Source organism: Scophthalmus maximus, chromosome 14 (genome assembly GCF_022379125.1).
Source record: "Scophthalmus maximus strain ysfricsl-2021 chromosome 14, ASM2237912v1, whole genome shotgun sequence".
NCBI classification, from domain to species: domain Eukaryota; kingdom Metazoa; phylum Chordata; class Actinopteri; order Pleuronectiformes; family Scophthalmidae; genus Scophthalmus; species Scophthalmus maximus.
The window spans coordinates 17,172,209-17,199,481 of NC_061528.1; the positions used below are offsets into that span (position 1 = coordinate 17,172,209).

Here is a 27,273-nt window from a genome sequence, read left to right on the forward strand (position 1 = left end):
AGGTCATGGGAGGCACAACAGCACCATCGGGGGTGCCTAACATCACGTTCATCTAAAGTCGAGGACAACACATTACAGGGTCCTGTGGTGGCAGCTTGACGTGCGGTGACTCATGCAATGTCCCTGTCACAGTGGAAGATGTGCCCTGCACAGCTCTGCTGGACTCAGGGTCGACTGTAACCTTGGTGAGGGACGACATGCTGCAAAGCGGGACCGAACTAGAGCCCACAATGGCGCACCTGCAATCAGTCACAGGGGAGCTATCACCTTTGAAAGGTAAAGGCATGTTGAATGCGACTGTGGGGGGGTGAGCAGTGCGGCATCCCGCGTGGATAGCGGCGGTGCAGGACCCCTGTATTCTGGGTTTGGACTTTCTTAAGGCCACTGGCTGCCAGTTGGACTTTAGACGAGGCATGTTGAACTTCCCCGGGGGACCAGTGGTTGCGATAGGACCCCTCAAAACCCCCACCCTGCCGGCGCCAAAACCGTTCATGCCGGCTGTCAGTACAGTAGAGGCAGTAGAGAGGGCCCCCTCCACCGAAGCCCCACCAGCTGACACTGCCACACATGGCGGTCTCCCTGGCTTCTTCCCTTCCCCCAACCTCGCAGCCCCCGCCCTGTCCGGCGGGCCACAGAAGGAGAGGGAGGGAGTTCTGCCGGCTTTAAGAGAGATATGGAGGCCAAACTCTGGTGGCTTGTCCCCCCAACAGCAAGATAAGCTGTGGTAACTGTTGAGTTTCTAGAAAGCTTTGCCCTAAAGGATGAGGTGGTGGGACTGACGCCTCTGGTGAAGCATGAGATCGATACGGGAGAAACGCGTCCCATCAAGTGCCGCGGACGCAGCCTTCCTCTGGCTCGTCAGGAGGCCTGCGTGGAGGCTGTCCTAAACCTGCTGCAGGCAGCATCGACCTGTCAGACGGGCGGCTGGCGATTAGCTGGCCTCCCCCATTTTACTGGGGCTGGTGCCGGAGAGATGTAGAGGGGTTCTGTCGCCGCTGTGACCTTTGTAAAGCATGTAAAGGCCCCCCTGAATGTCCCATGCTCTTCTCCAACAGTCGCTGGCCAGAGCCCCCATGGAAAAGGTGGCAGTGGACGTGGTGGGTCCTCTTCCCCACGCAGATAAGGGGAATAGCTATGTCCTCTCCGCCATCGACTATTTTACCAAATGGCCGGAGGCCTATGCCCTGCCAGACCAGGAGGCAGAGAGGTATGTTCAGCCATTTTGGAGTACCAGAGACCTTACACAGCGAGCATGGGAGGAACTTTGAGTCTAAGGTGTTCTCCTCCAAGTGTGTGCGCCTGGGCATTCACAAAACCCGCACCACTCCCTTGCGGCCCCAGAGTGATGGCTTGGTGGAGAGATTCCATTGCACCTTAGGTCAGCAGCTAGCCATCCTCACGTCGAAGCACCAAGGCGATTGGGACAGCATCTACCCCTGGTGCTTATGGCTTGCCGCTCGGCTGTCCAGGAGAGCACGGCCTGCACACCCGCCCTGCTCATGCTGAGGACAGAGCTACGAACTACGGTAGAGTTGGCGTTTGGGAGGGATCCAAACTCCGTGCACAGTCCCCCGGGACCGGTGTATGCCCAGAAACTCCAGGAAGGCCTGGAGTCCGCCCACACTTTTGCCCAAGAACAGCTGCAGCAGTCTGGCTGGAGTCAGAAGAGGAACTATGATGTGCGGATGCGAGGGAGAAGCTTTGCAGCGGGAGAGATGGTCTGGGTCTACAGAGAAAAAAGGGCATTGCCCAAAGCTAGACGGCGCATGGATAGGGCTTTGCAAAGTGGAGAGAGATTGGAGAGGTTGGGGGAGATGGTCTTCCGTGTGCAGTTTCCGGGCAAAGGCAGAAAAATGGTGCTCCACGGAGACCAACTGGCCCCTTATTTCTCCATAGCTACATCCTATCTTTCTGTGTTGAAGACATAACTGAAAACTCTTAAACAACACTTTTAGAAACCTGTTAATGTTTGGGTTAATGTACCCGGAAGGCTTTAATTGTGTTTTTTATTATTATTTATTGTATATTGTGTAAAGCATAACTGGGTTTCTTGAAAAGCTCCCTTAAAATATTTTCTCATTAACATTTTCTCCTTTTACGCTATATTGTTTGTACATTGTTTAACATGAATGTAAATGTTATTGCAGATAATCACCACGGTGCTGTGACAGTATTATTATTATTTATTTGATTTATTCATTTTAATTGGACGTATCCGATGATTTTTTATGTTATTATTAGATTCATTTGTATATTTATTGTCATTTAATTGTTGATTCTTTGGTCCCTCCTACAAAAGCTGTAACATCTTAGCGATTGGCCTGGTTGAATCCCAATGCACTTGAGACAAAGCTTTAAATGTAAGGAGAAGTCACTAGAGTCACTCATTTCACATGCTCACACAGAGACGTTCTTCGCTCCAGTACTTTGGTAACTAGTTCCATTGGTAAATCTATGCAGTGAAAGGGGTTAAGCTTGTGTTTTAAATTGTGATATATTTTACAGATGATGGAAAATGCTACAGCTGTTACACTGTTGACTCTTTCAGGTTTAGATTTTACATTGGAGCACAAAATTATCCTCTTCTTGCTAACTTTACTATGGTACTTAATCATTGTTTTGGGAAACGTTACTATTATTGTTGTCATTATTCAGGATAAAAACCTTCATGAGCCAATGTATATCTACTTGTGTAATCTATGCATCAATGCTTTGTATGGAACTATTGGCTTTTACCCAAAATTCCTTCTGGACCTTCTGTCATCTCACATCATTTCTTATGCTGGATGCATGCTACAGGGTTTTGTAATACACTCATCGGTTTGCAGTGATTTTTCTATCTTAACCCTGATGGCATATGACAGATATGTGGCCATTTGTCAACCTCTAGTCTATCATTCATTTATGACAAAACAGAGAGTCACCATCTTTGTGTTTTTGTCCTGGCTCTTACCTCTTTATTGCATGTTTATGAACACAGCAACATTATTAGGATCAAGGTTATGTGGCTCACACATAAAGAGAATCTATTGTGTTAACTGGATGGTAGTAACTCTTACTTGCTCACCACCGAAAGCTAACACAGGAGTTGCATATTTTAATATTTTGTTTTATTTTGGACATTTTTTGCTTATTTTATGGTCTTACGTGTATCTGATAAGAACATGCCTGGTGTACACAGAAAACTGGGGAAAGTTTACGCAGACATGCTTGCCACATTTAATCTCTCTTATCACTTACTCCATAACTGTCCTTTTTGATGTATTGTACATGAGATTTGGGTCTCAGAATGTATCTCAACATCTCAATAATTTTATGGCAATGGAATTTCTACTGATCCCTCCAGCTGTGAATCCATTTGTATATGGATTCAAACTTACCAAAATTCGCAACAAAATTATGAATTTAGTTTTAATGAAAAGGACAGATGCAAAGTGTCAACGTAATAATTTTCGCATTAAAAGTTAGCTCTCAAACTGAGATATTAATGCTGAACAACAATTCATTGTATCATGTTGGCCTGTATCTAAATGGCTATGAAGTGGAAAGTATATCTGTTCAGAAACATTTTCCTGTAAATGAATGTTAGTTGAAACTGTTAGACAGGGAGATTATGGTCAATGCAGAAGATCACAGCTTTGCAGTGACTCATCTTTTCATTTTAAATTGCATGTATCTTATCAACAGTTAATAACAAATGTTACTCTGTGTTCACTTGTTATGTGATGGTGCAAAAAACTTTTGGTACAGAAAACCAAAAGAAATCTGATGATGAAATCTGAAGCAAATAATTGTGAAATGATCATTGATGGTTTCATACTGAATAAAAGCCTGCTTACTGTAACATGCATGATCTTATGTAGTTAAATGCACATACTATCCAATAAATGAACTACAACAAAAAACTTTGTTTGCAATTATTTTCCTAAGATTCATCATATTCATATGAGGGCTGGGCTGTTTCCCTGCAACAAGGGTGTTGATCCATAATTACACATAATCTCTCAGATATGTTAATGCTTTTCATTCCTCTTTATATTTTCTATGCATTTCCTACACTTCTTAAGAATTTAATTGCAAGTTCATTTTAACAATAATTCATTAATAATTCATAATTCTGAAAGTTTCAGGAATATCAACTTTTGTACTTCTATAACAAATTGAAGAAAATTGACAAGTCAATGCATTAAGATTAAGCAGGTCACACAAACTGCCAACAAGAGGGTGACTGCACCATGTGAAAATAAACTCTGGGGAAGTTCATTAGAAGATATATGAAATAAAAGGACTTTAAAATTGCAAACCATTTAATTACAATAAAGTAACTAAACCTGTGGAGCCTAATACCCCCTGCAAGCACATATCTACCATAGCCAAACAGTTTACCAGTAATTCTACGATAGATCTGGAGGGTTCATAGGATAAAAGCAAATCAAAAAAGATATGTAGGACAAAGACCATCAAGAGATTTATAAACCAATACAATAATTTTAATTCAATTCTGTGGCGACATGTAGCCAGTGCAGAGACTTCAAATTTGCTGTAATATGTTCTTTCTTTCAATCAGTCTGCTTCTCTATCTTAAACAGAACTTGCATGAATCAGTAACCATGGGAGTTCTGTGGCATTGAAATTCCTGTTTATGCCGGCAGTTTCTGTGAAATACTATAGACTTCATAAAATCCAAAGTTGTGAGAAGATGGTAAAAACTAACAGCTTTTTATGTTTTCTGAGCTTACATGGATGTTAACATGCGAAATAATGATAATTTTCTGCCCATTATTTTTGAGATACACCCAATTTTAGGCACAAAAACAAATTATCATGTCAATCTCCTCAAAAGCACTCATTCATTTGGGGATGATACCTACTCCCTGCATGTGTACACAGATGGTGAAGCTCAGAAACCTGTCAATAGCTCCTGCGATGTTTGTGCTTTTGCTCTTGTCAGTTTTGCTCTGGGTTCAGGCAGAAGTCATGTTTCAATACAACAAAACATTTAAACATGGTGGGGAGTGGGATAATGCCCCAGGGTATTATCAGAGAGTTTTTTCTAATATAATGAGGACTTTTAACTACTACTCCCAACTTCCAGGTTGTGACGGGAGCACTCCCAAGTTAGTCCAGAATGAATGGGGGCCAATGGAGCATTACCACCGTAACGAGTTACTGGCTACTACATTAGCCAGATTTATTTTTAGGTGTCAAACATGACAATCTTCTTGGTCCCCTTTAGATGGTCATTTGACATTAATTTTTCTTAGACCATTGGACTCCGTTTAGTCCTAACCAACATGACGTGTGAAAAGTGCCACCGACCACACGCAGACAGGTGCAAATAATTATTTTAGCCGTGTAGCTCCATTCACTTCAATTCACTGAGGACTACATCGTGATTTATTTAAGCAAAGGGATTATTTAATCTGAAGTGGACAAGCTCTCCTGGAGATGACCTCTGACAATAATCTTTGTTTATTTTGTAAAAAGTGATGCTTACAGATTGAAGCTTAATGATGAAAGCACTTTCAGACAACTGATTGGTTGGTTTCAATTCCCAGTTTGTACACTCCTGTCTTCAGACAAGATACTAATAACAGTGGGACGAGGGTACATACACTGTCTTCAACATGGAGGTACACTACACAAGGACAAAAAAAAGGTTTTCTACCCATGATGGATAATGTTTCTGTAATAACAATGTTTTACCTTTCAGGTTTAAATGACAAAATTAACCACAGATTGATTCTCTTCTCTCTCACGTTACTGTGTTATTGTGTAATTCTGCTGGTAAATATTTCTCTTATTCTCACCATCATATTGGATAAAAATCTCCATGAACCAATGTATATTCTGCTATGCACTTTTTGCATTAATGGACTTTATGGGACGACAGGTTTCTTCCCCAAATTTCTGTGGGATCTGCTCTCTCCTGTTCATGTCATTTCTTACTCTGGTTGCCTTGTCCAGGGTCTAGTAATGTACTCTTATGCCTGCAGTGATCTCTCTATCCTTGCAGTAATGGCATATGACAGATATGTGGCTATATGTCGACCGCTACAGTACCACTCTGTCATGTCAAAGAAAAAACTAATTTGGTTAGTGTGTTTCTCTTGGTTAACACCTTTCTGCATTATGGGCATAAATATTTCTCTAACATCAAGACTGAAGTTATGCAGCCCATATATTGCCAGACTCTTTTGTGCGAATTGGATTATTGTTACACTTGCTTGTTTCCCGGCTGAAACTATTGTTAACAGCATAGTTGCATATATTACAATACTGATTTATGTATTTCATGGTTTTTTTATTGTGTGGTCTTACATATGTCTTCTTAAAACATGTGTGAGTTCTATAGAAAACAGGGCAAAGTTCATGCAAACATGTGTGCCACATTTACTCTCCTTGATCACTTTTCTTTTGACTATTCTTTTTGATGTTATGAATATGCGATTTGGTTTAAAAAATCTACCTCAGTCACTTAAAAACTTTCTAGCAATAGAATTTCTCATCATACCTCCCCTTATGAATCCTCTTATTTATGGTTTCAAATTGACCAAAATTCGGAACAGATTTTTTGATGTTATTACTTTTAAAGCAGTTAAAAAATTTTAGCCGATTTATCAACCATTAATTTGTCAGTCTTTAATGAAAGTCTTTTCAGAAGAATGTTTAATTTTTTGCATTTGCATTAATGTGTATAGACTAGGGTTATGAATCATATGCTTTTTCAAATTTGGCACTACTCCAAAATAATGACATTAACAATAGCTATACTGCTATACTAACTATTAGCTCTTTATTTTTGCATATTTACATGATTTCCATTCATCTGATGGTCTAGTCAAATATATTGTGATTAATTGTTGAGAAATTGTGTGTGCATCTCAGGAAATGTATCAAAAGCAAATACTTTAAGATAAATATTAATTTATATTAATGCTGTTTACACTGTCATTTAGAATTTTGTATAATTGTAAAATGTTATAGTCTGATATTGGTGACACCTTTGCTGCTAAGCATCTGCACTTGCACAAAATACAAAACACTGAATTTGCGTTCAACCTAAAGATACCTGGCTTGTAACTTTAAATGGAAATGAAGTGGAAAGTAGATCTGTTCAGAAACATTTGTCTGTAAGTTATTGAAACTGTTTAACACGGAAAATATTGCTATTGTAGAAGATCACAGCTGTGCAGTGAATAATCTTGTCATTTTTAAATTGCATGTATCTTATCAACAGTTAATAACAAATGTTCTCTTTCTCTGTTCAGTTGTTATGTGATAGTGCAATGTTTTTTGAGAGGAAAACCCAGACAAATATTATGATAAGCAAATATTTGTAAATGTTAAATTATCATAAATTGTTAAATACTCAATATTTCATAAAGTTTTAGGGCTCAGGCATTACAATTCTAACTAGAACCAGTGCAACCAAAAACTTCATTACTGCTGCGATCGGAATGTTTCAGGAATATAATAAATTTGAACTTGTGCACTTCTATAAGAAATTGAGGAACATTGACTAGTCAATGAATTAAGATTAGGCAGGTCAGAAACTGTAAACTGGCGGATGTGAAAAGAAGCTCTGTGGTACTTTAGTAGAACATATATGAAATAAACGCACATTCAAATTGCAAAGCATTTAATTGCAATAAATCAATACCTCAGGAACATCTACAATTTGGCACTAATGTTCACATCTTTCATTCTAAAAGATGAACTGATTAGAATTCGGTGCGCAAAGGTCAATGTCACTGTGACTTCACAAAATGCATTTTTTTGCATCATGAAGCAGATTTCTCCGGAATGCCTGGAGGAAGTTTCAGACTAAACCTGTGGAGCCTAATGCTCCCTGCAAGCACATATGTACCACAACCAAACAGTTTAACAGTAATTCTACGATAGATCAATCAACAAGACTTTATTTCTATGGTGCTTTTTTTAATACAAGCAATGTAAAGTACTTTACAGAATACAGACAATATAAAAACAATATAAATGGTAAATATCCACATTCTGTGCTGCCCTCAGGTCTTCAGGGAAGCTGCTCCTGAGACATGGAACAATAATAATAAAAATAATAATGAAAATATGCATCACCAATGGTTCTTCTAAGTAGGAATACAATAAAAAGTCCACTACCAGAAGACCTGAGGGGTCTGGAGGGTTCATAGGATGAAAGCAAATCTGATAAATATGTAGGACAAAGACCATCAAGAGCTTTATAAACCAATAAAATTATTTTAAAAGCAATTCTGTAGGCGACATGCAGCCAGTGCAGCGACTTCAAATTTGCTGTAATGTGTTCTCTCTTTATGAAGTTTTATAACTAAGTTCGGGAACAAGGGCCAAGCCTCAAACGCTGAACATTTCCGTACAGAAAGTACTTCAGCTCCCCTGTTCCATTACCCACTGGCGACATCTCTGCCAGACAAATGTCCCCGGCTCATTCCAGGACCTGGCACAACAGGCGGAGCAACCAAGACACAAGCTCGAACACGGCCACACTCCAGCCATTCCTCACCGCTAAATATAGCAGACTGGACCATCGGTCAGCTGAGGACCGCTGTTATTCAAGATCTTTTCCATCACGCCTCTGCAACCCTCCACAGCACTTCCGGGTTCACCTAGCCACGCAGCAACGGCAATGACGTCACAGCTCATCATCCAACCGGCAACGTCCAGCCTTCCACGTCAGCCCACCTCATGGGCCAGGTCATATCCACTCCTTCTCAAACTCTTTCCCCCTCATACCAGCCTCATCCCTATTTCGTCCACCCTAAGTCACAAACCACCTGAGCACATGCATCCTTTCATGCGAGCATCCTTTCCTTTTCTCTTTTGGCCTCTCCTCTCCCTTCAGCTTCAGCCCCCCACCCACACACACCTCTGTGGAAGCCTATTCTAATACTCAGGCTTCCCCTAACACCCTCAGCAGTTCCGTAGGCCATTATCCTCTCCTCCACTTCCTACTGCATCTGCTTTTCCCCCTTCCCTCCCCCACACTCAACCCTTGTAAGTACCCCAACACCCCTATCAACATCACCACACTAGCCACCTCTTTAAAAAACAACCCGGATCGTAGATTCTTTAACTTCCTCACACACGGTTTCACGCACGGATTCCACCCATGCGTTAAAAGGCCTGCCGGACACCTCTGCACACGCCACAACCTGCAATCAGCAACTTCCGACCCCAACACCATAGACAGACTCCTGGACGAAGAGGTGGAAAAGTCATTGTTCCGACGCGGCTCGGTAGGGGGAAAGGGAAGCAACATAAAACCAGGTGTATTTGGTAAATGAGTTATTTATTAGTACGAAAACGGGGTTGTTATCAAAACCAGAATAAAAGAGACAAACTGGAACTGAAAATGGGCCTGTGCGTGCTGTTCAGATCAAACAAACAGCTCCAACAAAAGGAGGACTCATAACAGTGAGTCCCTGTTACCACTAACAGAAAAGGAAACTAAACCCCTTAATTACTATCAAACAAAACACAGTCAAGAGCAGCACTCCTGCACCTAATGAAGGACAGCAAAGGGATTCTGAAGGTGTGAGTGGTCTGATCTATAGCTAACTAAAACCTGGGCCAGTCCTCAGACAAGTTTCACGTGCCTCGTTTCACAGTTTCACGAAATCGAGAGACACAGTGGCGCGCTGGTCAAGTGAAATCGCAGCCGCCCCGACTGACAAGCTGTGGGGAGCTTTGTAGCCTCCTCCACAAATTGCTCCTTGGTGATTGGTGGACCGTTTCAGGTGCCGCTCCAATCCGGATCCTCCAGGACACCGGCCAGAGGTGGGAGGGGCACCCTGCTTGACAGGCCAAAAAGGTTTATGCATACCAAAATGGGGGGCAAGGGTCGGCGCCGGCCGTAACACATTGATGATTGGTCCATTTTCCAGCCCACCCCCCAATCACAGACCTCTCAGCGCACCATGGATCCTCAGTCCCCAACATTAACAACCTCATTCCCAGCTCAGACTTCTCCATGCAATACACGGCCATCAGCGCCTTCAAGGTCCTCCCCATCCACCCCAACTATAGGCACCTCTTCGGTGTCCTCTAGAAAAGCGCATACTATTTTGCCTTTCGTCTGACCTTCGGGTGCTAGAGAAGCCCAAAAATGTACGACTCCTTGTCCGAAACACTATGTTGGATCTTGACTTACATCTACAAACTCCCATTCGTCATTCACCTGCTGGACAACTTGTTCACCATCACCCCACCTGCCAATAGCGCCTGCAATGTTTGTGCTTGTTCTCTTGTCAGTTTCGCACTGGGTTAGGGGAAAATCATGTTGGGATACAACAAAACATTTCAACATGGTGGGGAGTGGGACTCTCCAAGTGCCCCAGGGTATTATCAGAGAGTTTCTAATATAATGAGAACTTTAACTTCTACTCCCAACTTCCGGGTTGTGTAGGGAGCACTCCCAAGTGAGTCCAGAAAGAATGGGGGCCAATGGAGCTGTAGCGCCAAAACATAAAGTTAATGAGGTTAAAAAAAGGAACAATTAATTACATTTACTTTGGTCATACTTTTGTCTAAGCAATTTGCAATATTCGGTGACCTACGTAGGCAGGTAGCATTAGGGGCCTTGCCTTAGGGCTCACACTGGATAGCCATGTCATGACCAAGAATAGAACCTTGACCTTCTGTACGAAATAAAGCAGCGTAACCCACTAAACTATACCAGCTGCTAATCTGGCAGTTTTACATTTTGGACATAAGGGGTAGAACAAGTGCATTTAGTTCCATTTAAAGATGGGATGATACAGTTATCTCACGATTCGGTTCGCTATAAGATATGAGGTTTGCGATTCGATAACACCAAGATTCGATAATAACAGTTCAGTGAAAAAGCATGAATATTCAGAACTGATCAAATTTTCAGCTGTTCAAAATACAAAATGAGTTCTCTTTTGAATAATAGACAACAAAGAGATCACAGTAACTGAAATTCTCATGAAGATGAAAAAACAACAAAAGAGTCATAATTACAACATAAATCAATAATTACTGTAAAACAATAATTTCAAGTTAAATAAATAAAATAATAGCTGTCTATATGCAAGCTGATACGGTGGATGGAAATCAGTAACTCTTATCCACAAAGATAGAATAGGCTTAAAAACATAAGCTGGCAGAGACCTCTGCTAGAACACAGCTTTGGTTTGTGTAAACTATGTAAAGGTAACAAAATACTGAAAAAAGCATCTATGGTTAGAATTAACCGCTGGTCCAGCTGTCACAGAGCCTTGACGCTGCTTAAGGCCACAAACATCAACTCTAACTTACTCTTTACTTCACATCCTGATCCTTAGCATTGCGCATATTTTTGGTGAGAAATATCAAATGATCCACATTTTCAGGGGACAGCAGAGAACTTTTGGAGGTAACAATTTCACCTGCAGTTGAAAAAACGCGTTCACTCGCCACCGATGTTGCAGGGATTGAAAGGTAGGCTTGGGCCATAGACGCAAGCACAGGAAAGGTGTTTTTGTTGTCCTTCCACCACTCTAGCGGACTGCCACTAAGGGGAATGGATGGCATATTCTTGTATGACTCCATTCGTTTTGCCACCTTCTTGTTGGTATCGTTCACTGGATCCACAGCCGCGAAGCAGTTTCTAAAGAGGTCTTCCAGCGCTGTCTTCTTTGGAGGAGGCTGGCTGTTCAGGTCCAGCACAGCCCCTTCTTTGGTGCCAGACAATCCCTCTGTTCCAGACTCGGCTCCTACTTCACTAGATTCGTCCTCCTCTGTGACGTTGGTCTAAAAATAATAAAAGACCAAGAAAGGTACTTTCACTTAATTGCTCTCTCTCACAGGCATACCCTTACACAATGACACAACACATTTACGTACATACAGTTGTGCTCATAAATTAGCATTACAATGTTACACTTTGAGAAATATTGGCCATTTTTTGGAATGGGATCATCTCATCATTTTCCTTATTGCTAGTTTTGTTTTGTTTTGTTTTAATTTAATTTAATTTGATTAGCGCCAACATACATTACCTCAATGCTCTTAAATGGTTGTGTTATTCTGTAATGCCTCATAGTTTAATTTAAATCCTATCAAAAAAATTAAATAAAAGAAATGTGTTTTGCCTGGTGCATGCACATAAGATTTGGGTGTGAGCTTACAATTGAAAAGTAGAAGATCTTCAGCTTTCTGACATATGAGGCCATAGACAGTCTCTCTTTGGTTGCCTAACCAGAAGCACGTCAGTGTACACCTCGCCAGAGGACCGACCAGAGATGTCTTTAAGTGTGGCGCTCTTCAAACTCGCCACGACAGAGGAATCTCCCTCGCGGGGTGACATGCTCTTCTCAACCATGCGCACGAGCGGTACAATCAATGACACAGTGGGCTGCTTTTGGTCACCGACAACTCTTGAAGCGATCCTCAGTGGTTTCAGTACCTGCACGATGTGCTCAGCATCTGATATATCACCGACATCCATCGTACCAATGTCTCTGGCGTCTGTTCGTACTTCACTGCCCATCAGGACTGCCATAACCGCCGGCTGTTGATCCAGACAGTGTTCGAGCACATCGTACGATCTGTTCCATCTGGTTGACACGTCCATTATGAGTTTGTGAGACAGCGGTTGCAACAGAGCCTGTGGTGCTGTGGAGCCATCTAGCTCCATTCAGTCCAATTCACTGAGGACTACATCGTGATTTTATTTAAGCAAAGGGATTATTTAATGGGAAGTGGGCAGGCTCTCCTCGAGATGAGCTCTGGTAATATCTTTGTTTATTTTGTATATAGTGATGCTTACAGATTGAAGCTTAATGATGAAAGCACTTCCAGACCACTGAATGGTTGGTTTGAAATCCCAGTTTGTACACTCCTGTCTTCAGACAAGATACTAATAACAGTGGGACGAGGGTACATACACTGTCTTCAACATGGAGGGACACTACACAAGGAAACAAATGTTAAGTGAAGTTTTCTGCCCATGATGGATAATGTTTCTGTAATAACAACATTTTACCTTTCAGGTTTGACAGTTTGACCCATGCTTCGCTTCCGTGTATTTGCTTCCACCTGAAAGACCAACATCCTACTGTACTGCGGGAAAGTGTATTTTTTGAGGATTGTATAGGACAGCCTGGTCTACAGGAGTCGATTCACACCGACCAAGGTTAACAGTTTGAATCGCGCCTCCTTAAGCGTCTCTGCAGCTCACTTGTCATCAGCGAAACATGAACATCACCTTACCATGTCCATTCGTACGGCAGGTGGAGAGGTTGGAACAGTAATACTGAAACATTGGACGAGTAATTTGCGACATGATCGCCTTGCCTACAACTCAAGTGTGCATTCAAGCACTGGCGAAGCCCCCAATTTGCCACTTGGTGTCATGTCGAACTGTGGTCCTGCTGTGACCTTTTCCACACCAGCATCTTGTCACACACTTATCATACACTTTTCAGACACGTGCTGTAAAACTCTGGTGCAACAAAAGACTGAGTATGACAAGAAAGATTGTGTTTCACCCTCATCACTCCAACATGCACGAATGTGCGAGGGCCCAGTAATCGCTGGTTGCAGCTTTGATTGTTCTTTGTCTTTTTGAGAGCCTAGACATGCTGGAAAAAGTCATCGAACTTTGCACACATGTCGGGTCAGGCCAAATAATTCTGACGGTTGATTGGCTGGTTTGAAATCCCACTTGATGTTTTGCTGTAGACAAAGAGGATATAAACAACAGTGAGACCAGGGCGCACACACTGTGAGGGACTTTTCAGAGGAGAAAAACAAGGTTTGTTACTATGATGAATAATGTTTCTGTGATAACAATATTTTACCTTTCAGGTTTAAATGACAAAATTAACCACAGATTGATTCTCTTCTCTCTCACGTTACTGTGTTATTGTGCAATCCTGCTGGTAAATATTTCTCTTATTCTGACCATCATCTCGGATAAAAATCTCCATGAACCAATGTATATTCTGCTGTGCACTTTTTGCATTAATGGACTTTATGGGACGACAGGTTTCTTCCCCAAATTTCTGTGGGATCTGCTCTCTCCTGTTCATGTCATCTCTTACTCTGGTTGCCTTGTCCAGGCTCTAGTAATGTACTCTTATGCCTGCAGTGATCTCTCTTTTCTTGCAGTAATGGCGTATGACAGATATGTGGCTATATGTCGACCGCTACGGTACCACTCTGTCATGTCAAGGCAAAAACTCATAAAGTTAATGTGTTTCTCTTGGTTAACACCTTTCTGCATTATAGGCACAAATATTTATCTAACATCAAGACTGAAGTTATGCAGCCTATATATTGCCAGACTCTTTTGTGTGAATTGGATTATTGTTACACTTGCTTGTTACCCAGCAGAAACTATTGTTAACAGCATAGTTGCATATATTACAATACTGATTTATGTATTTCATGGTTTTTTTATTGTGTGGTCTTACATATGTCTTCTTAAAACATGTGTGAGTTCTATAGAAAACAGGGCAAAGTTCATGCAAACATGTGTGCCACATTTACTCTCCTTGACCACTTTTCTTTTGACTATTCTTTTTGATGTTATGAATATGCGATTTGGTTTAAAAAATCTACCTCAGCCATTTAACAACTTTCTTGCAATAGAATTTCTCGTCATACCTCCCCTTATGAATCCTCTAATTTATGGTTTCAAATTGACCAAAATTCGGAACAGATATCTTGATGTTATTACTTTTAAAACAGTTAAACTTAGTTGCTTGTTATGCCGAAGATAGTAACATGTAAAAACCTCAGACTAAACAATTATGATTTTGCAGATTTAGTAACTATTAATTTGTTATTATTTGATGAAAGTCTTTTCAGAAAAAAAGTCTGCACTTTATGGAATTGAATTTTGTGCATTTATGTGTAAAGAATAGGGTGAGTAATCACAAGCTTTTAAAAATTTGGTACTACTCCAAAATAATGACGTCAACAACACTCTAAATTATGTCCTATTAGCTATACTGCTATTATACTATAACTGTTAGCTTTTTCTTTTCTTGTATTTACATGATTCCCATTCATCTGATGGTCTCAATTGTTGAGAAATTGTTTGTGCATCTCAGGAGTGTGTTAAAAAGCAAATACTTTGGTTTGAATATGAATTCATATGAATGTTTTTTGCACTGTCATTTAGAATTTTTATTTATATTTTGTATAAATGTAAAATGTTATAGTCTGATATTGGTTGACACTTGTTAAACTAAAGATGCCTGGTTAACAAGTGCTTCTTTCAACTTCCATAGAAAAAAGATTAAGATTAGATTAAATCAAAAAATATTGTTAACAGTCAATTGTTTATTCAGAACAATTTTTGGATGTGCTGGCCTTCACCGGGCCCCGGGGTGCCCTAGTGGAGTGTTTTTGTTGTGATTGTTGTTGTTATTTTCACCAAAATGTGACAATGTTCAGACGGGCCCACTGCTTTACTTTGCGTCATCGGCTACATTGCACTGGGTTGCAGCAGTGAAGGACTTTGGTCCCATCATGGCCTTCTCCTCTGCCCCTTCTGTCAGTCATTTACAAAGTGTTGGCCAGCATGACATCTGCTGGCCAACACTTTGTACTGCACATGGCTTGAATTTTGTTGAAGGCGAGATATCATGAAATAGTAAGGGAAAACACAAGTGAGCTCACTGCTGTCGTCTTTGTTACTTTCTTTGATAAAAAAAATGTTGTCAGTGCAAAGACGTACAAAATATCTGTTGCTTTGTATAGTGTTGTTATAATTGATAGATATGCTTGGAGTGCATGGTAATAAAGGAATAGATACAGTATGTCTACTGCTGTATTTTTGTCTATAAGGACTTTTTTGCCAGCTTCATAGAATTGGGTGCGACAGCTGTCTGGATTTCCAAATGACATAACGTGTCTCCTCCCCCACACATTTTCTCTACTAATCTGCCAAACAATTCACATGTTCTCTCTATATATATATATACGTATATATACTGTACATATAAAACACTGTTGAACATATATAAGACACTGTTGAACATTGTAAATGAAATGTTTCATCTATTAGAATAACCTACAATTAGCCAAATAGGATGCGTGTTACAAAAAGTTAATATTTGTGTGACACTTAATAGGAGGGATGGAGAACACATGGAGATGCATTGTGAAACAACTGGAACTAGTTTGCCTCTTCCCTTTTGGAACCCACCTTGTTCTATCTCTATCGCAGAACCTCCAGACTGCTGGAGCCGATGCTTCAGCACAGTTTGACCCACGCTTCGCTTCCGTGTATTTGCGTCCGTGACCAGAGAGTTTGGAAGACTGATGTCCTGAACTCTTCCACCTGAAAGACCAACATCCTACTGGACTGCGGGAAAGTGTATTTTTGAGGATTGTATAGGACAGCCTGGTCTACAGGAGTCGATTCACACCGACCAAGGTTAACAGTTTGAATCACGCCTCCTTAAGCGTCTCTGCAGCTCACTTGTCATCAGCGAAACATGAACATCACCTTACCATGTCCATTCGTACGGCAGGTGGAGAGGTTTGAACAGTAATACTGAAACATTGGACGAGTAATTTGCGACATGATCGCCTTGCCTACAACTCAAGTGTGCATTCAAGCACTGGCGAAGCCCCCAATTTGCCACTTGGTGTCATGTCGAACTGTGGTCCTGCTGTGACCTTTTCCACACCAGCATCTTGTCACACACTTATCATACACTTTTCAGACACGTGCTGTAAAACTCTGGTGCAACAAAAGACTGAGTATGACAAGAAAGATTGTGTTTCACCCTCATCACTCCAACATGCACGAATGTGCGAGGGCCCAATAATCGCTGGTTGCAGCTTTGATTGTTCTTTGTCTTTTTGAGAGCCTAGACATGCTGGAAAAAGTCATCGAACTTTGCACACATGTCGGGTCAGGCCAAATAATTCTGACGGTTGATTGGTTGGTTTGAAATCCCACTTGATGTTTTGCTGTAGACAAAGAGGATATAAACAACAGTGAGACCAGGGCGCACACACTGTGAGGGACTTTTCACAGGAGAAAAACAAGGTTTGTTACTATGATGAATAATGTTTCTGTAATAACAATATTTTACCTTTCAGGTTTAAATGACAAAATGAACCACAGATTGATTCTCTTCTCTCTCACGTTACTGTGTTATTGTGCAATCCTGCTGGTAAATATTTCTCTTATTCTGACCATCATCTCGGATAAAAATCTCCATGAACCAATGTATATTCTGCTGTGCACTTTTTGCATTAATGGACTTTATGGGACGACAGGTTTCTTCCCCAAATTCCTGTGGGATCTGCTCTCTCCTGTTCATGTCATCTCTTACTCTGGTTGCCTTGTCCAGGCTCTAGTAATGTACTCTTATGCCTGCAGTGATCTCTCTTTTCTTGCAGTAATGGCGTATGACAGGTATGTGGCTATATGTCGACCGCTACAGTACCACTCTATCATGTCAAGGCAAAAGCTCATAAAGTTAGTGTGTTTCTCTTGGTTGACACCTTTCTGCATTATAGGCACAAATATTTATCTCACATCAAGAGTGAAGTTATGCAGCCCATATATTACCAAACTCTTTTGTGTGAATTGGATTATTGTTTCACTTGCTTGTTTCCCTGCTGAAACTATTGTCAACAACATAGTTGCATATATTACAATACTGATTTATGTATTTCATGTTTTTTTCATAGTGTGGTCGTACATATGTCTTGTTAAAACATGTGCAAATTCTGTAGAAAACAGGGCAAAGTTCATGCAAACATGTGTGCCACATTTAATCACCTTGATCACTTTTATTTTCACTTTACTTTTTGATATTATGTATATAAGATATGGTTCAAAAAATCTACCTCAACCCCTCCAAAACTTTATTGCAATGGAAATTCTTGTAATACCTCCCCTCATGAATCCTCTTATTTATGGTTTCAAATTGACCAAAATTCAAAAGAAATTTGTAGGTCACATTACCTTCAGAATTAAATGACTTTTGTCTTCTATGTGTAGGAAACTGAAAGTCCAACAAAAATGCACTTATTCTTTATAACTATTGCACAATTATCAAATGTATCCTTGATACGCATTGACAAGAGCTTAACACAAAGATTACATTTTACGGAATCCATCTATCCGGTATTTCTTTTGATTTTGTATTCTTTATCTATAAGAGTCAAGGTGTTAAACCAAATGTATATTGTTTGTGGATAAATCCTTGTAAATATTCAGTGTTTATTATCTACTCTCATCTAGGTTGTTGTACAGTGTTTATTTATTTTGTGCACATCTGAGCTGATCATTGTAAACTAAATTATTAAATTGTTGCAAAATATCTTTGCACTTTACACTAAGTTACTTACACTTTACACATTGTATGGCCACTTGCCTTTTTTCAGGATTTAAATGAATGCAAATAAAAAACTAAAAAACTGTTTATTGTCTCTACTTGTTACGACAATAGAAATAGATGAAAAATAGAAATATTAATAAGATGTGTTACCTGTTAAATAAGGCACAGGAGGAACAAGAATGTGGAACAAACAAAAGACATGACAATAAGGTCAAAGGCAGAGGCGTTACCTGTATCATTCTTGAGATGGCATCATAAAGCTAAATGTGTTTTTGATCTCAGTAACAGAGCAAACCCCTTTATGTTTTAAATGGAGATAGACCTTGAAACTAGAAACTTCTCCTCTCTTGGCCATTTAGCACACAACTGAAAGAGCATTATGCATATTATGCTTTCAAATCATATCTCTCTTTAATTATCATTTTATTAGCCACTTTGGCAGTTTCATAGACAACAGTAACTGACATGATGACTTGTGTCCCTTCTCGGTCATATTCATGCTCTTCTCCTTCTTCTGATTGAATCATTTACGTTTGTGCATGGCAGGAAAGGAAGCATTGAGGCACCTTTCCTAAACATTTAGAGAATCCGAACAGCTCTTATCATGGCTGCCGATGAAATACTTCCGGGTCTTTTCAGGATTTAGGAACCTTCTTGAGCAAATTTGACAATTCGACCACACCCAAAGTCTACAAAAGGGAATTAACCAGCTACTCCTGTTGGCAACTGAGATGGGTATGGTTTGTCTGCACCAGCCCCTTACACCAGTGACTTGTTAGGGGCCTTGCCCTTTGACCTCCTTCCCCTCCACATGTGTCTGTCAGAGCTGGGAAGCAGTGGTGCTCCTGTAAGGGCTGCTCCTCAATGCAGGCCCCCACCCTATCCTCATCCTCCTTTTCCAACCCCCTCATCCCCCCTCCTCAACCGTGGGTACCACAGACTCCTGTGGGCTCTTTTCGTTCCCCCAGGGCCCCACTAAAATGTCACATCGAGCTGTGGCTGCCACATTATGCGGCCAGTCAAGTACACGCACTGTGCGATGACTTGGTTAGCCTCCTACATGTTGTGTTTCTTGTTGGTGGTTTGCTGTAATCAGGGCCCAACACAGAAAGGTGTACGAACACCATTCTGATTTTCATTTGATTCATTGATTCGCACGCATGCATGCAAATACAAAACAATACACCATAAAACACATCAAACATAACTTTCACATGGAAAGAGTAAAGAGTGTGTGCTGTAGAGGTCTGAATAGTGAATTCCTCACTAGGTCACTAAAGCTCAACTATGATAAAAAAAAATAGAATAAAAATTAATTACAGGCTAAAAACTCCATTTAATGAAAAATGAATAGATAATAATGAAAAAAAATGAGACATCAGGACTTTCAAACAAAGGGAGGAAATGAAGATAAAGTAGGAAAAAAAATAAAATCTGATACATAATTCCAATAGTTGCCAATTGACAAGGCTAGTTTTCCACTGAGCACAGTTTTCTTTTGATTTCCTCCTGTATACAGGCAGGGAGGATGAGCTGCGTACCATGTGTATATGATTATTCCATTGTGAAACACCTCTGTATTTTATGAACTGCTGCCCCCTGGTGGTACGAGAAAGAGGAGCGTACAGCAGGCTTGTTTCTCTCGTTGACATGGAGTGAGTATTCACATGATTATGAAAACATAGTTGTAAATGATCTGGCAGGGTGAGGCCCTGGTATTTGACCTTATAGATAAAGATACATATTTGCAGAATGCTTAAGTTGCACATAGTTAGTATTTTCAGTTTAGAGACTAGAGGGAAGGATGGATCCCTGGGCTTTATTCTAACAAATCGTTTTTGAATTATATGTACATTTGTGCAAATGCGTGGGGTAGGTACTGACCCATACAACATTGCATAAGTAAGATATGGGTAAACTGAACTATAGAATAATGTTAATAAGCAGGAACTATTTAGAAATTGGCTGATTTTTTCTAATGATTCTTGCGCAGAAAGCAAACACCCACCATTAAAAGTTGCCGTAGATATTTGAAATGCGGGATGCACGTCTATCAGAATGAGGCTCAAAGTGTTTTTCGAGCCAAACCCTAATCTCAACAAGAAATCCATCATTCTGAAATTATTGTGCAAATTTGGGGTATTTCCTGCTATTTCCATGCAGTACTTTGACAAAATCCTGCTGGGGAATTAATAAGATCAACTTCAAAATGTGTCACTCTCATCTTACAACTTTGACAATGTTGATTTGCGAAGGGTTCGAGGTTTTGTTGAAGGGCAGGTTGGTAGAAGATTGAAATTTTTCAATGAAACAATAATTCCTTTTCAGCCACATAGTTAAATACTATACCAAACTTTACATATCTGATAAGAATCTTCGGTGATGTTAATTATAGTGGATCATACCAATTTTTGTTGCTTGTTGATCGAATTGAATTGAAGGATGCATATTATCCAATTAAATATATCGTTCAGGCAGTAGACTGCAGCATGCTGGAAACTAGGAAACTTTTATTCTGACGGTTGATTGGCTGGTTTCAAATCCCGCCTCATGTTTTGCTGTGGACAAAGAGGATATAAACAACAGTGGGACCAGGGCGCACACACTGCGAGGGACAAAGGTTCTTTTCACAGATGAAAAAACTAAGTTTGTTACTATGATGAATAATGTTTCTGTAATAACAATATTTTACCTTTCAGGTTTAAATGACAAAATTAACCACAGATTGATTCTCTTCTCTCTCACGTTACTGTGTTATTGTGCAATCCTGCTGGTAAATATTTCTCTTATTCTGACCATCATCTCGGATAAAAATCTCCATGAACCAATGTATATTCTGCTGTGCACTTTTTGCATTAATGGACTTTATGGGACGACAGGTTTCTTCCCCAAATTTCTGTGGGATCTGCTCTCTCCTGTTCATGTCATCTCTTACTCTGGTTGCCTTGTCCAGGCTCTAGTAATGTACTCTTATGCCTGCAGTGATCTCTCTTTTCTTGCAGTAATGGCGTATGACAGGTATGTGGCTATATGTCGACCGCTACAGTACCACTCTATCATGTCAAGGCAAAAGCTCATAAAGTTAGTGTGTTTCTCTTGGTTGACACCTTTCTGCATTATAGGCACAAATATTTATCTCACATCAAGAGTGAAGTTATGCAGCCCATATATTGCCAGACTCTTTTGTGTGAATTGGATTATTGTTTCACTTGCTTGTTACCCTGCTGAAACTATTGTCAACAACATAGTTGCATATATTACAATACTGATTTATGTATTTCATAGTTTTGTCATAGTGTGGTCGTACATATGTCTTGTTAAAACATGTTTAAATTCTATAGAAAACAGGGCAAAGTTCATGCAAACATGTGTGCCACATTTACTCTCCTTGACCACTTTTCTTTTCACATTACTTTTTGACATTATGAATATACGATATGGTTCAAAAAATCTACCTCAACCCGTTAAAAACTTTGTTGCAATTGAATTTCTTGTAATACCTCCCCTCATGAATCCTCTAATTTATGGTTTCAAATTGACCAAAATTCAAAAGAAATTTCTGGGTCATATTACCTTCAGAATTAAATGACTTTTGTCTGCTATGCGTTGGAAAAATCCACTTATTCTTTATAACTTAATCTTTATAACTATTGCACAATTATCAAATTTATCCTTATCCTTGTATCCTCTTGCATTGACAAGAGTTTAACACAAGGATTACATTTTACTGAATCCAACTATTCAGTGCTCATTATCTGCTCCCATCTAGGTTGTTGTACAGTGTTTATTTAATTTGTGCACATCTGCGCTGCTCCTTGTAAACTAAATTATTAAATTGTTGATAAATATCTTTGCACTTTACACCAAATGCATTGTATGGTTACTTGCCTTTTTTTCAAGATTAAAAAAAAATCAAACTGTTTATTGTGTCAACTTCTTGTTACAACAATAGAAATAGAAAAAAATGGAAAGAGGAACCTTAAAGGGAGATGAACCTTGAGACTATATGAAAAGATGCTGCCAGCAAAATCTTCTCCTCTCTTGGCAATTCAGCACACAACGGAAAGAGCATTTCTACAGCATATGCATTTTATGTTTTTCAAAACTGGCTCTCCTAAATTATCATTTTATTATTCACTTTGGCAGTTTCTGGACCATATCTGAGCTCAATAATAGCGTTGACCTTTACCTAATTGTTCACAGGTTGTGTGGTGCTGTTTTTTAACAAGTACCTTTACAATAAGCAAAACTTTAGTCCAGGATTCCTCCACTTTGGCAATCCTAACTTTTTAAGATTCTCAGAGTTTGGAAATATTGACTGTAAGTCAACCATTTCAGCTGCTTTGTTCGGGGACATGATCCACGTTTCAGGTCAGTGACAGTCAGAGGACAGAGTGTTTGCTGTCTAGTACAACAGTGTTCAACCTTCAATCTCTGAGCTTCTTCATCTTCCATAAATTGAAAGCGTCGCTGACTCACTAGAAGTGCATTTGTCCATGATGAAACTGCAGTTGTCTGACATGTGCATATCAAACAACGTAGCAAAGGTTGTAGCTGTTTATTTTCACAAAACGTTGATGGCATGAAATCACACACTGTATGTTCTTCCTCACAAGTAAAATCTTTTTTACGTGCATTTTACATTTTCAAAAAGGGACCTAAATGGTTAGATTGGTTAGACCTACCAGTGACCTCAGGATGTCCGTGTGACACTAGTGTGGCATACGTCCCTCTTCATAACAATAAATAAATGAATAAATAAATAAAAATCACGACCTCTGCCGAAAAAAATGAAAGAACCCCAGGAGAAACAACACTGATCATCTCACTGATGCTGAGCTGAGTCAGACACAATGGGAAAAACCAGAACTCCACTTAACACTTAGCACCAACTAAAGACAAACATTTTTTAATTTCCCTACAAGGAACTACTAAATGTATAATATCTAGTAATTTCTGGATATTTTGCAACAGTTAAACCTTTAGTGGCTGGGTTTTTTTTTTTACCACTCGGCAGCAGCAGAAACAATCAGCAAACGCAGCATTGGCAAATCGCCAACTTTTAATGACTTTATTATTATTTGATGAGTTTGTCAACAATCACTTGCTTTTTTTTACGCACCAAGCATTTACAGACTATAGTAGTCGTTCAATTGCCATTGTGTTTTGTGTTCAAATCCCAGAGCTCCGTTTCTGGCCTCGACCACAGACCTTATATAAAAAAGGCCTCTACGCACACCTGACGGAAACTGCTGCCTTCAAATTGGCTCAGGAAGTTTCCTAAATCTAAAATGAAGTGACCCGGAAGTATTTGATCAGCAGCCATGATAAGAGCTGTCCGGATTCTCCTTTAGCACAGGGTACACCGGACCTTCCTATGCGCAGGGAAAGGAGCTATAGACGCCCCCACAATTCCTTGCGGCAGCGATATTAAACGCGACGCATCCACAAACATGGATTCTTTTTTCGTGAGTCCCTGGTGGCCAGCGCCACTTTCTACAACTGTGGGTTTTGCTGGGGCAGTAGCTTGCGGACGGCCAACACCAGCAGATTCAACCAACCTGATTCAGAAGGCTGGCTGAGTCCCGAGGGAGGAGCTGGACCCTCTGCATGTAGTCGCTGAGAGGAGGATGTTGTCAAAACTCCTCTCTGTCATGGGCAATGTCCCCCGCCCCCTGTGTGGCGTTCTGGTTTGCCAGGGGAGCACGTTAGTCAGACTCAGAATGACTAAGTGCTCCTCTGAATGCTACTAAAGGTCCTTCCTTCCCGGGGCACATCCAGTTTTACAGTTGCTCCCCTTTCAGCACAGCTCCATCAGAACCCTGCTGTTACCCACATTACACTTTTCATCCAGTTTACACAACGGTTAATACGTTTAACTACCCTTACACTTTGATCTATTCTACCTCACACATTTCATTAAATTTTTTTTGCATATATGCATTTGTACATTTTCCTGTTCACTTACTTTGTATTTGTTGTTACTAATGCTATCGTATTTTACAATTACAATTCTTCTGTAGGGATCCAAAAAAGTAAAAACTATGAATCTGATGATCAAATGATTTCTTTATAAACAAAAACATCCTGTCATACGAAAATTGCCACTACAACGTGGTGGTATGATTTGCATACCCCCATAACCCTGGTAGAGATGTAAATAACCAATTCAGTGCCAAGTTTCAAGTTCAACTTTTTTTAATTTAATTTTCACATGCAAAATATATGGCTGCAAAATGCAACAACAATGCAACATTTATATATAAAAAATGCGAACCTCACACAGGACAATAAGTTACAAAGTTATCTAAACGCTCAGAGAATAGAAACATACATTAGAACAAACAGGCGGAAATGATGACTTTTATTTTGTACCAGATTTTCTTTGCTTGTCCTATTGTACTATTTTCTTAACAATCTTTTTAAATTTTAAGTGTTTTATTCATTCTTTTTTTTTCTATTAAAGTGCTATAGTCGTCGCCACTATTTGAAACGGGCGTCTCGAATCACGCATTGTTTCATTTGCACTGGTCATTCTTCACTGGCTTCATTTAATTTTATTTTGAAATGTAGAGGAAGCTTACGTTTAGTGACGGTGACTTGACGACGCCCATCAAGAGAGAGAGAGAGAGAGAGAGCTGGAGAGAGAGAGAGAGAGAGAGAGAGAGAGGGAATTGAAATTGAATTTGAAAGGGAGGGAGAGGGGGGGGAGAGGGAGATATATGGGAAGAGAGCGAGAATAAGAGAGAGAGAGAGAAAGAGAGAGGGAGAGAGGGAGGGAATTGAAATTGAATTTGAGAGGGAGAGAGCGGGAGATAGAGGGGAAGAGAGAGAGAGAGAGAGAGATAGAGACAGAGAAAGAGAGAGAGAGAGGGAGAGAGGGACAGGGAAAGAGAGATAGAGAGAAAGAAAGAGAGCGAGAGAAAGAGAGAGAGCGAGTGAGATAGATGGGAAGAGAGAGAGAAAGAGAGAGAGAGAGAGCCAGAGAAGGAGAGGGAGAGAGAGTCCTGACTTGACCGAGCCGCACTGGCTCCACGCCACGCGGGGGCGCTGACGCACCGTGGCCGGGGCTGTCGTGAAGAAGAAGCAGGGGGCCGACGGCAGCAGCAGCAGCAGCCCGTGAAACACCGCAGTACATGCGACCGCACAACAGTCGCTCCACGAGCCTGCGTTCGATTTATCTCCACCAGCAGCGGCGACGACACGGAGGGGGGGGGGAGGGGGGTGCGAAGACACAGACGTGTCCGCTTTCAAGCGAAGCGGCGCAGGCGACCTCGACGCATCCGGAAACCCCGAACTTTGACGTTCTCGCGCACGAACGGTGAGTGGCCTTTATATATTTTTTTCGCGTGTTATTTTTTATTTTGCCGGAGTCGGGGCGGGGGGCGGGTGGGTCGGAGCTGCGAGGATGAAATAAACGGGGCTCGCCGATACGATTTGGCTCCCCGGGTGTGTTCATGTGATGTCAGGGGGGGCTGCTTAATCCTGCGGCGGGACGCGCCGGTTTAAAAAAAAAAGAAAAAAGAAAGAGAAAAGACGCCGCTGGTTGAAGCCGACATGAGGTGACATCGCGCGGTGCGGCGGTCGGTGCGTGTGGCATCATCCCCCCCCCCTCTCCCACCACCACCACCACCTCCACCACCTCCACCTCAGATCATCCACCACCTCCACCTCAGATCATCCACCACCCTGTCTGTCGCGGGAGCTCTGGCGGAGGAGACCGCATCGCGTTCGGTTCCCCGTGGTCCATGCTAGCCGCCGCTGCAGCGGCGCCGTGCAGGCACCGTGTGTCCTGCGGCGCGCTGCCCTCGGCTCGTGTGCGCCTCCGGACGCGGGCGGTTGCACAAACAAATGTCCCCCCCCCCCCCCCGTTTGGACGACGAGCAGAATGAAACAACAACAACAACAACAACAACAACCAGGGATGAGAAACAACTGACCGGATTAGTGACGCTGCGCCTGAATCCCCCTCGTTGACTCGATTTTAAAGGGCATTACAACTGAAACGACAGACACACCCCCCCCCCCCCTTCAATATGATCTCGCTGCGATTGCTCGTGTCATTTCTGCAAATGATGATGATTTCCCACATTCCACCTTGGCACTACCAGTCTGTGTTTACATCTTTCCCAGGTGTTTGATAGAACTGCCCCCCCCCCTGACACATTATTTACCTCCAAGGTAGATGGAGCCACCAGTTTTTTTTCCTGACCTGGCCCCTGTACTACTAATAATTCTCCAATTTATTGTTCTATAATTTGTAGATTTTTTTTTTTTGAGGGGGGGGGGGGGTTATGATTATCATAAAACACAAGTATAAACCATTATTTAGTCTGTTTTTTGGGGCGGGCTTTGGGAACTTTTTCCCCTTGTAGGAGAAAAGTTAGGTGAATGCACATTGTTGAAAAGTTCCTTCATCTGTCAGAGAGTGTGTTCGGCGGCCGCAAGAAATCCTCACGATTGGTCTTTCGAACAACTTCTCCCTGTGAGTTGTGCCTGTCATGCAATGCATTAGACGGCGCACGCACACGATATGATGCCGCGATTGGACGGATGAGAGTTTTTGTAAACCGCGGCGGTCCGAACTGTAGCACTGAGCAATACTGAGGTTGTTGTTTTTTTTTGTAGATTGATATCAATATCTGGAACTTTTAAAGGAGTCTGAGGAGACTGGGATGCTTTGACCAATAATCTTCAAGTTGTTTTTCTCTGTCTGTACTTCGGCGTCGGCTGATTTGTCGGTCCAGCTCTGATTTGAAACATACTTTGACATAAAAAGAGAGAAAGTGTGTTCAGTCACAATGGTTTCACTGGAGCAGCTGTACCTCGGCTGTTGCAATTGGAATATTTGCAACTTGAGGGGGGCGATACACAAAACACGCACAAATATTTTTTCATGATTTTAAAGGGGAAAGTGCTTGACAGTGATTATCGC

The 27,273-nt window shown here is 41.1% G+C and overlaps 6 protein-coding genes across 8 annotated transcripts in view; all 6 read left to right on the plus strand.

The window, feature by feature from the left end:
- Positions 1-2,058: 2,058 nt before the first annotated feature.
- Positions 2,059-3,867, plus strand: LOC118282609 (olfactory receptor 5F1-like). The gene has a single exon (XM_035603857.2). It carries the CDS (start codon positions 2,506-2,508, stop codon positions 3,466-3,468), a length of 963 nt encoding a protein of 320 aa, XP_035459750.2. The 5' UTR covers positions 2,059-2,505; the 3' UTR covers positions 3,469-3,867.
- A 1,803-nt stretch (positions 3,868-5,670) lies between these two features.
- On the plus strand, positions 5,671-6,612 carry LOC118283005 (olfactory receptor 1019-like). The gene has a single exon (XM_035604620.2). The coding sequence runs from the start codon at positions 5,671-5,673 to the stop codon at positions 6,610-6,612; it is 942 nt and encodes a 313-aa protein (XP_035460513.2).
- Positions 6,613-13,790: 7,178 nt separating this feature from the next.
- LOC118283004 (olfactory receptor 1019-like) lies at positions 13,791-14,750 on the plus strand. The gene has a single exon (XM_035604619.2). The coding sequence runs from the start codon at positions 13,791-13,793 to the stop codon at positions 14,748-14,750; it is 960 nt and encodes a 319-aa protein (XP_035460512.2).
- A 2,295-nt stretch (positions 14,751-17,045) lies between these two features.
- LOC118282666 (olfactory receptor 11H6-like) lies at positions 17,046-17,978 on the plus strand. The gene has a single exon (XM_035603941.2). It carries the CDS (start codon positions 17,046-17,048, stop codon positions 17,976-17,978), a length of 933 nt encoding a protein of 310 aa, XP_035459834.2.
- Positions 17,979-20,994: 3,016 nt separating this feature from the next.
- Positions 20,995-21,927, plus strand: LOC118282647 (olfactory receptor 11H6-like). Its single transcript, XM_035603916.2, has one exon. The coding sequence runs from the start codon at positions 20,995-20,997 to the stop codon at positions 21,925-21,927; it is 933 nt and encodes a 310-aa protein (XP_035459809.1).
- Positions 21,928-25,280: 3,353 nt separating this feature from the next.
- Positions 25,281-27,273, plus strand: part of adarb1b (adenosine deaminase RNA specific B1b) — a 116,366-nt gene continuing 114,373 nt past the window's right edge. For all 3 annotated transcript variants that reach the window (XM_035603673.2, XM_035603672.2, XM_035603671.2), the window contains exon 1: positions 25,281-25,659. The gene's annotated coding sequence lies outside the window, so the exon portion shown is untranslated. The remainder of the gene's footprint in view (positions 25,660-27,273) is intronic.